Below are 13,917 nucleotides of genomic sequence, written 5' to 3'. Positions count from 1 at the left end.
TAGTTAAAGGAGTCAAATTATTGTTTTGTATATACTGAACCAAATGAGCCTAACCATGTTTCTAACAAAGAATATTTTTGTTGACTGGACTTCTCAAGTTTTTGGCCAAAATGCATCAGAAAGCTTGCCCAACTTACAATACGGAGCACTCTGAACAAACAATATTGCAAGAGTTTGCAAGCTCCCAAGATACATTGCAACATGTTCAATTCAGTGTTTCTTGTTTGTTTTTCTTTTAAAGAAAAGTGTTTTAGTTATTGCTAGCTTCATTTTTGCTTAAATATTGCTGTTACTGTTAGTTATTTTTTGAGTTTACAGTTTTCAATGAATGATGGTTTTTGATTGTTACCTGTCATGATCGGATCGGGATGGTGAGACATGAACAGAGGACAGAGGTGCAGACAGCGGGTTAGGTGTCCTGCCCTTGTCTGGACTTCCCCTGTGGTGTTCCCCGATTTGGTTATAGTTTTATCATGTTGCCCTGTTTTTGTCAGTGTCACAGTCTGTCTTGTCCTGTTTGTGCCTTGAGGAGCGTCCTTAAGGAGAGGCTCCTGTCATGATTCTGCCGCATCTTGAAAGGTTTCTCTATTGGTCTATACAATTCTTAACGATGGCTAAAGATAAGGGGGATTCAATGATGACAGAATTTTCAGTTAAGTATCCCTCTATGACAACAGACTACTGCCGACTTAATGCAGCTGACGGACACGGAATGTTTTAACATGTTAATATGTTATGAAGTTTAGTTCATGTAATGGACAGAATAAATTATAATAGTCACTAAAGCATATAGTTTACATAAATAAACACATTGTTTATTTCTGCTAGAACGGATGTATGTTTGTTGTGCCTTTGAGAACTATATGGCTCGAGAAGAAAGTACAATGTTTTTAAGGTAAAACACATATATCTTTATTTACATTCAGTATATCTGACTGTTGTCCGTATTGTGTTGCTAGAAATGCAGTTCATCCGTTTAGCAGGTGCGTTGTCACCCGAGTCTTTTAGCATCTTTCAGTGAAATGTGTTTCATTTTCTCTACTTAAGTGTAAGTGAGGGGTGAAATAATTAAACACACAGCTTGCCTTTGTAGCCCTAAACTATACATTTCTATTTCATAACAGAAAAAAGGTCACCTTGCCGTCGGTTAAGAGAGTTCTTTAATGTACAGCAACCACGTCTACATTTTAATCTTACATTTCATTTGTTTTATTTTCATGTTTTCGTAAAGGTCTAGGTAGTTTTTATAGGTAGAAATGTCTCTCTTCCGACCTCACAGCGTTCCAGTCAAAAAAATGAGCTCCGCATGACTGCAAGCATTTTGGATGTGACGTCTCCATGCGCTCGGGCTTGATTGATCTGCCCTGAGTTCATGGGTCGTACGTCCGACTATGAGCACAGTTTCCATTCCGAGTTTGCTTGAACGTAGCACTGGCTTTTGAAAGTACCATAAGCTTATGTCATTTTAGATGTTTGAAATAAGTTAACACGATTGGAGATGTTTTTCATGGGAAATGACATGTTTATTGTTTAGATGGCGGTGTCCTACTCTCAAATTGTTTGTGTATTCATTTTTTAAATATAATTATCTTCATACATATGTAAATGTAAACTAAAGTAGGCTACAATTATGATAATAAAATTAATAAGAATTATAATAACAGCAACAACAAAACAGCAGAACATATAGTCAGTGCTTGATTGAATGAAGTCTTATGGGGGGTCCCCAATCTATGTGGGGTTCGTCTCGCAATATACAATTTATACAAAATACACAATATATTTGATCATAATATGCATAACTGTATAATATTTATTCAAAACAGGCTTACATAAAAGAACAGGCTTCTTTTACTCTATTTTGGATCAAATTAATGCAGGCTTGGTGAACAGAAATGACTTTTGAACAGTAGTTTATATCCAACAGAATAATACACGCATTCTTTACCGATGTAGGATTTACTATTTTCCCTGTAAACAACCGGATGATTGACACTTTGAATAATAATATTTGTTTAGCTTAAAAATGTAAAGTGACGTACCAACTAGCCCATAAACAAACTTTTTTTTTTTTAAATAATTAATTCACGAAATTGACCCTATCCATTGCATGAATTTAATCACATTTGTCATTATAATTTTTACTCAAACAAATATATCTGAGGGACCCCCAAGTCTATTTTTTACTTCATATGGGGGGTCCCTAATGCCTAATGGGGGTCCCGGATCCCCCAGGCCCCCTTCAATTCGAGCACTGCATATAGTCCTATAGTGAATCTTAGAAAAGTAAAAAAAGGAACCTTGGTAACAGGCCAGGTTCTAATTTGAACCCCTTTGCCACAATTGAGGTTCTAAAAACAACTTCTAACTGTATACCAAATCACAAAGGGTTACTTATATAACTTATACGTTCAACTTTGAACCTTTTTGATCATTAGAAGTTCATACTTTAAAGTTATTTTTCTTACTCTAAAGGTTAATTCTCTTCTAAGGGTACTTACCTCAAATGTAGTATGCAGTGATATCACTGCCTAACATCCCTAATACCAGAAGGGCGGTTTCACACTTTTATCGGAGGAATGCCAAAAAACTCAGTATTTACAGTACATATAACTTTACCGAACCTTACAAGAAATAGCAGGTAATTCTTTTATTAACAAATACAGCCTGCTTGTTGAATCTTTGTTGTTGTTTTGGCTTTTGTTCATTATTAAGTTATAAACGTTTTTCTATTTAACGTTGTCTTGTTAATCATCACTAAACATTAAAAAAAAGAATTAGTATTATGCACAGGTCATTGTACATATGCATTATCCTACACAATGAAGTTGTGTTTTGCCTTAATTTTTACTGTTTCTTTATAAAGTTTAACATGCTGAATATGAAAACCAATTTTTTTACTATCGACAATACTCATAAAAAACCAAACAAAATATTCACACATTTATACATTTCAATATTTTTACTCGTACTCAGAAATTACAAGGTACTGATAACACTGAGCTCAAAACAACAGTTTAACATAACCGTTAGTCAAAATGAGTCGTCCAAAAAAAATCCTTCTGAATTTCAAAGTTGTTTGCTTATTTGACTAATATTGTCCTCACAAACCATTGCTTCATCCCACCTTCCCTGTGCCACAGAAATTTCTAGCATTTTAAAAATAATAATTTGTAAAATATGTGAAACTTTTTACAGTTTTTGTTTATTCGCAATATTCCTATATTTTGTAATCAATGACAGGCACAAAATTTACTTAAGCTACACTAAAACATTGATACTACATGAAAATAAATATTACCACAATTATTACCAGACAATTGTACAAAAACTATAAAAGGTTGGGCGAATACATTTTTTATACAATGTGTTATTTTAATTATGCAAACTTTGCATTACGTCAGAATGTTTGTGAAAGTTTTTATGCATCCTGGAATTTGTACATTGTCATAAAGAGTTCATTCAACGACATAACCATCACTTTGTCTTGACCTGAGCGTAGAGGTCCTCCTGTTTCTGGTCACTGTTGAATTGTCTCTTTCTCTCTGATCTTTGAATGTCAGCATTCTCTGTCTCTGGGTCTGTGTGGAGTTTGGAGAAGTCAATCTCTCCATAATGGATCTCATCCGTTTCTTCCTCAGTCACCCCAGATTTTATGGTCATCTCGACAGCATTGTTAGAAGAAATCTCCATGTCTTTATTTTTATCTTCAGTCTAAGGGGGAAAATCAGTGGAAAATTTATCAATATTTATATTTAGAAGATCAGAAAACAATAAATGTTAATAATATTTTATTTGAAAATCCTCATAGAAATTATATAATGTGTACACTCACCTCATCTCTTCCTTTGATGTTGGTCTGACTGGATGCCCTTGTCCTATTAGAGAATACAATCTAAATGTATTTGTCTTGCTTACATAAGCATATAACATCAAAAGTAATAACAACAAAGACAAAAAATATATTCATTCAAGTACCTCACACAGTAAACAAATACTGCAGAAATCACAAGTAAAGACAAAAGTCCTCCTGTACAGCCATAAATCACAGATTTGGATAATCCACCGTACTCTGAAATACAACAGGGATACATTTATTTAACAACAAAGATGCTCCATAAAGGACTGAGAGCATAAATGTGAATTCCGTTACATATATAAAAGCAACTTCTGTATGTTAAATATTTTTTGTAAAATATGTTAAATATTCACCTTTTATTGTGAGCTGGATCTCTTCTGATGTCTGGTTGCCAAATTGATTCTGCGCTGTGCAGAAATACCATCCTGTATTATTATGAGTAACAATGAGGGTAATATTAATCTCCCAGGCTAGAGGTGTCTCCTGTCCACGTTTATACCAAGTGTAGTTAATGCTTTTGAAAGGACTGGCTTTGCATTTGCAGGTCAAAGTCACATTAGTGCCCACAGAGACTGAAGCAGATGGTCTAACACTGATGGATGTTGTTTTTGGAGGAACTTGGTGGAGAAAGCGAACATGACAAACATTAAATGATGAGACCTGCACAGTGTTTAACTCCACTGATACCAAACATAGCCATACATATTTGACAACAAAAAAAGTTACATATCAAATGAATAATTCAAATGGCTTAAATTCTCTTACAATGAAATAGTAGCTTTATGGTTCTTTTCACAGAGATGTGTGTTGGATATGTTACAATGCAGGAGATGTTCTTCTTGTGATCCGTGTATGAAGCAATGAAGGTTATGGTGGAAATCACAGATTGAGTTTTGTCAAGATTCTCTTGTATCTGTGTTGTAATGTTGGCAGATGTGGGGATGAGAGACCAGGATAATGTAGGAGGTTGTTTGGGGCAGGGAGCTTCAGCAGAACACCTCAGACTGACTGAAGTCCCCTCTCTCACATATTTTGACACATTTGGAGTGATACTGAGTTCAGGAGGATGTGGTGAATCTGCAGGGTGAATGATTGTAGATAGTTATTTTGAAAAGCACGTACTAATGCAGTTTTAAAGGCATGTGCATTCATTGGTATGGCTGGTAAAATTGTCTGATAATATGGGATGTTGCAGAGGTAAGGTTTTAACCTCAACATGAGCACATCTAACACATTTCGAAGTCTGTTTTTGTTAAGCATACCTCATTTTTATATTTATTTAAGTTTGTAAACAGATGGTCTGTTCAGTGTAGTTGGCATTTACCTGTAACATTGATCCTCACAGTCTTTCTTGAGTCACTTGAATCAGCTGTATTGGTGTTAAATGTTGCTCTGAACACATTTGGCTCCATTTGCAGTCTGAAGTAATAAGTGTGTGAATGATTCATCATGATGTTATAGAAGACAGTGGTGCAGTTTCTCTCATTGAGTTTTCCAATCATTTCTATGTGACTGAATCCTTGGATGGTGTTTTCACTGCCGTTAAACACTAGAAAACTATCATCTCTACCAAAGTGTGGTGAATTCATCAACCAAATTCCATAAAGCTGTTTTGTTTTCTGCAGTTTTGTCTCAAAATCTGAGACCTCAAATGTGCAGGGTATCTGTACACAAGATCCTGTGAGAGCTGTTACTCTGTATGGGAGTAAAGCTGAATACACATTAGCTGAAACATAAAACACACAAAATAACCATAAAGCTCTACCTGCTAATGCTTAATGCATGATTTATAGACGGACTGACAAACCTGAATGAGTGTGTGGTAACACAGAGTTGATGATGATGAAGAAAGTAATCTGAATTCTTGCCATTTGGATTCTTATAAAGGGCACTCGAATGAAATTACTGGAACATACCAAATAATAACGGAATCACATCATACTTCATCTAAACACAACACAGACTATAACTTTACAGAGACACCTCATTCTACAACCAGATGCTATATAACAAGCTCAATTTGTAAATACAGATAAAAAAAGCATTCAATGAATACATTTAAACTGCTAAATTAAAAAAATTGTATCCTCCTCCCTTGGGGGGAAATTAAATTACATTTTATTTATATAGCGCTTTTCAAAATGTGCATTGTTCCAAAGCAGCTTTACAGGGGAAAATAAGAAAAACAAAAAAACCACACAAAAGGTAAAACACAGTAGCCTACATGGTGTTTATAGAAATTATGTTTTATTAACAAAGTTCGGGAGGAACCTAAGCATATAAATCACCTATCAGCCGAGCACGCTATCTCTACTTAATTATCTAGGCTGGTTCACCATCAGCAATCACCTATCAGCCGGGTGTGTTCTGGGCTCGAGCCGGTTCCGAACCCGGAGCACTTGCTCTGAGCAGGGTAGAGTGCTCCGGGTTCGGATAGATCCGGCGAGCTCGGAGCCCACTCCCTGTACAACACGCCAAATACGCATAACCTGCATTCCCATGCTTTACCATCTATCCCAACACGGAGCTGTTTATTGGCGAGGGCGAACTCGTGAACAAGCTAAAATATTCTAGTAAATAATATCTAATGTCAGCAGTCTCCCGGTGGTTTATTAAGCATATTTTGCAAGTGAATGCTTGGCTGAAAAGATGTGTCTTTAATCTAGATTTAAATTGGGACAGTGAGTCAGAACCTTGAATAGTGTCAGGAAGGCTATGCTAGAGTTAAAGTGCATTTCCCCTTTGGTGCATTTAGTTATTCAAGGTGTCATCAAAAGGGGCAAAAGGGTTTAAGGCTTTATAAGAGATTAAGAGAACTTTAAGGTCAATACGATACTAAATGGGTAGCCAGTGAAGGGTTGATAACATTGGGGTTATGTGATCGTATTTTCTGGACCTGATTAGAATTCTGAAATTCACTTATCAGTGTTGACTGTATGCAAAAACCACACACCAAACGCTCAATAGGTCATGTTGTGTAAAAATAAGTTATCCGCATAAGATTTGTGTATATGCTTGGCCAACTTAATTTGATTAAACTAAATCAGTTTTGTTGAGTAATAAGTTAAATAACTAAGCCAACCTGAAGTAAAAGTTACTAAAGCTGTTGTGTCTTGTGAAATCATTTTAACCCCTTTATTTTATTCACATTTTGTTATGTTGCTGCATATGTTAAACAACTTTGAATTAAAATTTTACATTAATCTTCTCCATAAACGATAATGACAAAAAAACAGATTGTGACAACTTTGCAAAAAAAAGAAGTTAAAAAATGGAAATAGTTATTGCACAAGTATTCAAGCCCTTTTCAAAATGTGAATAAAATGAAGGGGTTTGAATACGTTCGCAACGCACTGTACAAAAAAGTCTGTGACAATAAATGACTTTGGACATTTACAATAATAACTTTTAAATTAATAAATTGTACATTAACAATAATAATATGTTGAGCACTATCATGTATTTGACTTGACTATCAGAGACAGAGTCAGATTAAGATTTCACTTATATCCAAGAGCTGATAAAATCTTTTGAAAGTCCATCATTTACAGTGATGTTAAAAAAATACAAGAAAAAATATACAGTGACAAAAAAAAGTGTTCCAAGGCTAAAAGGGCTCTTACCTCAAAGCCGTGCAGTTTTGAGAGCAAAAGCAGAAGTGCTTAAAGACTTCTTCCTTGTGACAACCTAAACGTGTCATACAGGAAGGCAGTTGTAGTAGAAAAAGTACTGCGATTTAGCCAACATGAAGAAAAGCATCAACACAATACAAGAGTAAATCAGACCTTAAAGAAACATTTAACACAAAGTTATACAAATATCATAATTAAGTCATCCTGTTCCTACTCTAAAGTACAACATATCTACAAATATAAAATGCTACTGCATCACTGATGCACTATGTTAGAAGAATAAAACGTGATCAACAATGACCAACAACTGTAGCACAGATTACAGGCTTACTTTTGCCTCTAAACACTCTCAAAATGGTTGGGTATTTCAACCCATCCTTTTGTCAACAATGGACAAACCAACTGTTGAGTTAAATGAACCCAGCAGATGTGACCAAACAATGGGATGAAACAAACCATTAACTTTATTACTTTATATAACCGAGGTTGGGTTTGTCCATTTATGACCCAATGATGACCTGAAATAACTCAACACTTTTAACAGTGTAGTGATTGTGTAACTGCATGGATGACATGTCAACATCATAGTCATTTCTAGTCTACAGTGAATCATTTCAAATTGGGCAAAAGTGACTAAACTTGCGCATCTGCTCATGACACTTGCATCATTTTCTGCTTTCCTAAGGTCTAAAACAAGGAACTGAAGCTTACTTTTAAAGATTTAACTTGCTTCAAATATATATATTTATAACAGGAAGAATATACAGGAAGGAAAATATTTACTTTTTTGCATGTTCCTTGACTTAAACTGAACAATGAAGAAATGTGTAATTACTGTGGCACCCTTAAAGACTAAAAGTGTCATCCTTCAATGCTGTTAAGATGTAATCTACGAGAAAACCGTACGGCAAACTTTCTGAATAAAACAATTATTTTACCAAGTACACAAGTTTTACAGAATAAAAGTTTACAAAAAAATCACAATTACTCATCATAAACAGTTTCGAATATTATCAAAAACACACTTGCATGTGAGACCATCCAAGTTGATGAAATAGGTCTACTTAACAGTACTTATTTATGTTTATGATTAAAGGCGGGGTGTCCGATTTCTCTTAGCTGTTGTTGATGTTCAAAGCACCAAAACATACTTTGCCCAACTTTGCAAAGGCAGAGTGGTATGACGCGTATAGAGAAAAACATGATAAACAATTCATAAACATATATAGACAGACACATCAAGAAGCAAGACTAGAAAATTTCCATTACATTCCCCCTTTTATCATATATGATAACCAAAATCTTTATACTTTGACTTGTAAGATGAGCAACGCCCTTTCTCTTACAGGCTTCATTCTTCTATCTAAACAGTTCTTAAAACAGTGAATTAAACATGGTAACATAATCATAACCAACAACAACCCTACAAGAATAGGCAACACCACCTGCTTGAGCCCCACTCTCCAACCTTAGGAATTCCACCACTTCAACAGGCTGTTTAGTCATATCGTCCGGCTCCCTGATGGCATTCTTCATGTGCTTTATAATGTATGTTACATTATCAGCATAATCCGGAATGTAGAAACAACAACTGACCCTGAGCATTTTACACACACACCGCTGTTCTCTGCGGTGAGCATATCTAAAACGAACCCACCCTGCAATCCTAATTCACTACTTCCAAACTGTTCAATTCTATACTTTACTTACCACCTGGTTCTCTGCACTCTGTCTTTTCTTCGGCCTTGTTGGTGCTGTTTGCAACTGTCAACAGGTTTGTGACTTTGCAGGGTAATTGACCCTTCAGCCTCTTCCGGTCCTCTAATCTCAGAGGACTGACTCTCCATGCCTGCTCGAGTCGCATACATCACCAATAACTGTCATTCACTCATACCTCTTTCTTTTGCATCAGAGCCAATGCACATGCCTTATTGCCTTTCTCATGTCTACGTTTGTCTCTCTTGGGTCTATCCACGTTCTAGCCTCTACTTCTTCTGCCTCTTTTTCCGCCTGCATTGCGGCCTGAAAATTCCTTGGCTGCAACAACCTGTGTCCTTCCCCTCTGTTGACCACATACATCAATACTGCCCTGCATCTTCCATCGTCAGATATTCTTACTCTCATTTCGGGAGTTGCTCCCGTTCCCTCATAATACAAATTTTCTGAGTTAGCGCTGGTCGAAAACTTCCTCTTTTCCCTTTTTATTTGGCCGTCCCAGGGGACATAATGCCCCACATTTTCCAAAATTGTATTGCCTTATCCACCACATCACCTGAAGTACATGTACCTCTACACAAATACATATTTGTTCCCCAGTACCTAGCAGAATTAGGGTAACACTGTCCCTCCCCATACCATTTTATAAACCTTGGAATATAGTGTTGCACAGAAACAAAATTCTACGTGTGTGACAGACTGGTGTCTGTCTGTGGCATCTGGTGTTGCTTGCTTTGCTGCAAGGTCAGATCGTCGGTTTCCTGAAAAAAATTGTTTCAGATACAAAAGTGTGTGTACAGCACAGTCACACACAACAATGGGATAAGCATATCAGCAACCTGTGTGTGATTAAGAATTTTTTTTACCATCAGCTTTCACAAAGTTCCTGTGTTTCCACAGTGTGCCAAATTCATGAGTTACACCAAATGCATATCTACTGTCTGTTTATTTACACTTTTACACTTTGCTAATTTGCATGCGCCTATGAGTGCAATGAGCCCTGCTGTCTGAGTAGAGAAATGGTCCCTAAAAATGATATCAATTGCTTCTTTGCTTTTGGACGTGCGATGTCTGTAATTGCAGACATGCTTTGCGGACAGACATGCTGTCTGCCGTGGACAGTAATTTCGTGACCCAAAAAATTAACAAATCGTTTTACCAGCTGGACTTTACTTTGTGTTCTTTTCTTTTCTCTTCTCTTTTTTTTTCACTGGAAACAAAGGCCTGCACACCGGTGAATTTTGGCATGGCACAAATATGCCATTTTTTGGGAAAATCATTAAATATTATGCCTTATGCCATTGAGGGCTCGTGGTTTGATGGCTTCTGATTTGAGGGGGTATTGCTGTTCGCATGGACGAAAATTACCCTTGGGCGTTATCACAACAGGCTCACAGTTCCTAATCAACCCAACATTATATTTTCCTGTTAACCACAGTTGAACGGGCACCTTCCCAAAATTGTCAACATGCATCATTAAACTATTCGTGTGTGAAATCACAGATTGAGTTTTATCAGGTTTCTCTTGTGTGTTGTAATGTTGGCAGATGTGGGGATGTAAGACCAGGATAATGTAGGAGGTTGTTTGGGGCAGGGAGCTTCAGCAGAACACCTCAGACTGACTGAACTCCTCTCCATCACTTCATCTACATCACTCAGTTCAGGAGGATTCGACCAACTACAGAGCAAAAATGACATGGTAACAAATACTGGGAATTTTACTGGGATATAATATATTTAACATAAACAACACCTAAACAACATAATAGGAGTTTATCTGATGCACAGGTATGGAAATAATAAAAAACTTTTTAAGTAACATAACAAATAGCACTAACCACATATTAAACATTATGGGGGGGTTCCCGGACAGGGATTTAGACTATAGTCCCAGATTAAAATAAACTTTAGCTACGTTTTTGTCTCTAAATACACCAATAGTCATGTTGTTGTAATGCAAGTTTGCATTATTCTCCTAATTTAACTAAAACCTAGTCCTAGATTAATCTAATCCTCTAGGAAACCGCCCCAAAGATTACGGTGAGGAACAGGAACAGCTCTTACCAAAGACAACAATGTTGACTGGACTGATGAATGTTGATTTAAATATGTCTGGCATCATTTGCACCCTGAGGAAGTAGACGTCTAAATGCTTCCTCATGACATTATAGAAAACAGAGGGGCATTCACGCCGACTAAGATTTCCAACCATTTCTATGTGACTAAATCCTTTGATGATAGGTGGTTGTTGCTGTTGAAAATCGAACCATCTGAAGTATCATCTTTAACCAACTACCAGATATCCTCTCTGTCCTCTCATGGTTACTGTACAGATAAAGCCAAATTATAAATGATGAATTATACATTTGGTATAAACAAGGTATTTGCACACAAGAACCATGCAATGCTGTTATGTTACTTTGGCAATTCAGCATTAAAAGTGTCTCCTGAGCACAGAAAAGGAATAACACACTCTTGTAAGACACCTTTCGTATGATGCAATCTTAAACTTATGCTTTTCCACTGACTAACATAAAACTACAAAAGCAACACAAAAAAATCACACATTGATGGTTTTAGATGGACAGTACTTTAAACTAACTCACCTGAGAATGTAGATGACCGAATATATGCGATGAACAGAAAAGCTATGAATGAATAAAGAGACAACTTAAGTGTTCTAAATAAAACAAACTCATCAACAAATCAATAATACATATAATAAATCATTTTATGAATTTAGAAATAAATAATGACAGAATTGTAATCCACACGGCTGCCAAACATTTTTTCATTTTTGATCCCCATTTTTTTTTAATCAAAACCAAAATATGGCCAAAATAAAAAATATTTATAAATCTTACCTCAGTGCAGTCTGTAGTGAGTGAGAACAGCAAAAGTCTTAAATGTTTTCCTGATAGAACAGTGTCCGAAATTCATGTCAAATCAGTTATATAGGAAGAATAAATTCACTCTTGTGGTTTGCACAGATTTCACATGAAAAGTGCTATGAACCCAACACCAAACAACAGAACTGCCAAACATATCTAAAAACATTTCTGATTTAAATAACAGAGCGTTAGCATAGTTGTTTAAAGACAGCCCAAAAATACAAAATATATTCTTTGTTCTGATGAACACAAACTAAGACATTTTAATACAAGATTGTAACTACGCCGTTTGGGTCACCATTGACTCCATAATAGGACAAACGGCTATGGGACTCAATGGTGACTTAAAACGTAGTTACAAACTTCTATTAAAATATCTTCATATGTGTGCAGCACAACAAAGAAATGTAGACAGGTTAACAACAAATGGAGGGTGATCAATTGATGACCATTTTCCTTTTTGGGCAAACTATTCCTTTAAATAACATAGTGTGTGCTAAAAAGAAAATGTTTAATTTAAACTACACAAATGTGAACATAAGCCATCCCCATGTTAAACAGTTCACTTAACCATTTATCATTTTCAAAGCATTACCTTAGGTACTGCAGTCATTTTTAATTTAAAACAAATATCTGTGACACATAAACAAAAATATTCTTTATAGATATTCATGCAGCATCATGTTTATAAGCAGTCTGCTGACATTTACATAATCCTACATTACTTCGTCCAGGTAAAATATGCAAGCACCTTTTATAGACTAAGGTCACTTACGTTCTCAAGAGATTTACTGTATGCTTTATATATAACAGTCAAGTGATAGAGGCATAATCTTGTGTGAATGCTCTTTAATTTGCTTACTTTCCACAACACTACAAAAATGCATGGAACTATTCTTAACACTTGTAGTTCTCAATGGTCCAAAGCAATTTCAATAAGATTAATTTTCCACCATTGCAGTACTATATACAAAAATACACTTCAAGCTGAAACAATGCTGTTGTTCATTCATACACTTGGATGCTTATTTCAATGTCGACTAATCCTGAATCATCTTTCTGCCTTGGTGACACACCTCAGCATATATGATCTGACCTGAGCTTCTTTCGGTGTGGTTTTTGGTTTCGAAGGTGGAGAAGTTAATCTCTCTGTGGTGAATCGTGTCACTCTCATCAGTTGTCATCTCAGGCTGTTGGCTTGACACAAAAGCACTGTTCATGTAAATGGGGCTGATCGGCTCATCTTTATTCTCGTCCTAAACAATTAGTTACATGAACGTTATTGTAGATCCACAGTTCTCACTTTTCAATTTATGTAAATAATAACCCATTTATCTCATATAGTAACAATTGCATGTGGGAGTTGGTGACATTTTCTATCAGAAAGGGCAGCAATATAATCTGCTAAAAATGTATAGAACATACCTGGTCAGAAAGGTCAGCTTCCCCGACGACAGGTTTATTTGATGCTTGTGTCCGTTGTTTTCTGTATTGAAATTTTTGTTTAGAAATCCACATGACATGAACCACCATAAAAAAATGTGTAGGTTGTAAAATTAAACTTCGAGGCAAAACAGAATACTCTAACATGACGGAGTTGAGTTGTACAAACCTTATGAAAATCATTGCCAGAAGAAAAAACAGCAGAAAAGCTAAAGCGCCTCCGACACATCCTGTGACCAAAGGAATGAAGGAATCTGATGACTCTACAATGAAACCGGCTGAAATTATTAGACAAAAAAAAGTTGGTTCAGTCAGTCACTGTTCACTTTCTGAACACAATAACAATGCATCCAAAAGCACATTGTGATTTTAGAAA

General features: G+C 35.9%; 1 protein-coding gene across 1 annotated transcript; it reads right to left on the bottom strand.

Annotated features, from left to right (window-relative positions):
- Window positions 1-2,946: 2,946 nt before the first annotated feature.
- Window positions 2,947-7,832, bottom strand: LOC306911949 (B-cell receptor CD22-like). The gene is made up of 8 exons (XM_079487679.1): window positions 7,483-7,832; window positions 5,667-5,764; window positions 5,184-5,585; window positions 4,625-4,936; window positions 4,213-4,476; window positions 3,979-4,072; window positions 3,836-3,878; window positions 2,947-3,714 (listed from the first exon to the last, which is right to left on the bottom strand). Exons 1-8 carry the CDS (start codon window positions 7,557-7,559, stop codon window positions 3,478-3,480), a joined length of 1,527 nt encoding a protein of 508 aa, XP_079343805.1. The 5' UTR covers window positions 7,560-7,832; the 3' UTR covers window positions 2,947-3,477.
- Between the last annotated feature and the right edge of the window lie 6,085 nt (window positions 7,833-13,917).

This window comes from Barbatula barbatula (genome assembly GCF_947034865.1).
Source record: "Barbatula barbatula genome assembly, chromosome: 23".
NCBI classification, from domain to species: domain Eukaryota; kingdom Metazoa; phylum Chordata; class Actinopteri; order Cypriniformes; family Nemacheilidae; genus Barbatula; species Barbatula barbatula.
This window is presented reverse-complemented; position numbering and strand designations above follow the sequence as displayed.

Excerpts from the sequence above, each read along its gene's own strand:
- LOC306911949 (XM_079487679.1), bottom strand. The coding sequence starts at position 7,559 with ATGACACGTTTAGGTTGTCACAAGGAAGAAGTCTTTAAGCACTTCTGC. Across the intron at positions 5,765-7,482 it reads CAAAACTGCACGGCTTTGAG|TAATTTCATTCGAGTGCCCT; the intron begins GTAAGAGCCCTT and ends GGTATGTTCCAG. Across the intron at positions 3,715-3,835 it reads ACATCAAAGGAAGAGATGAG|ACTGAAGATAAAAATAAAGA; the intron begins GTGAGTGTACAC and ends TTTCCCCCTTAG.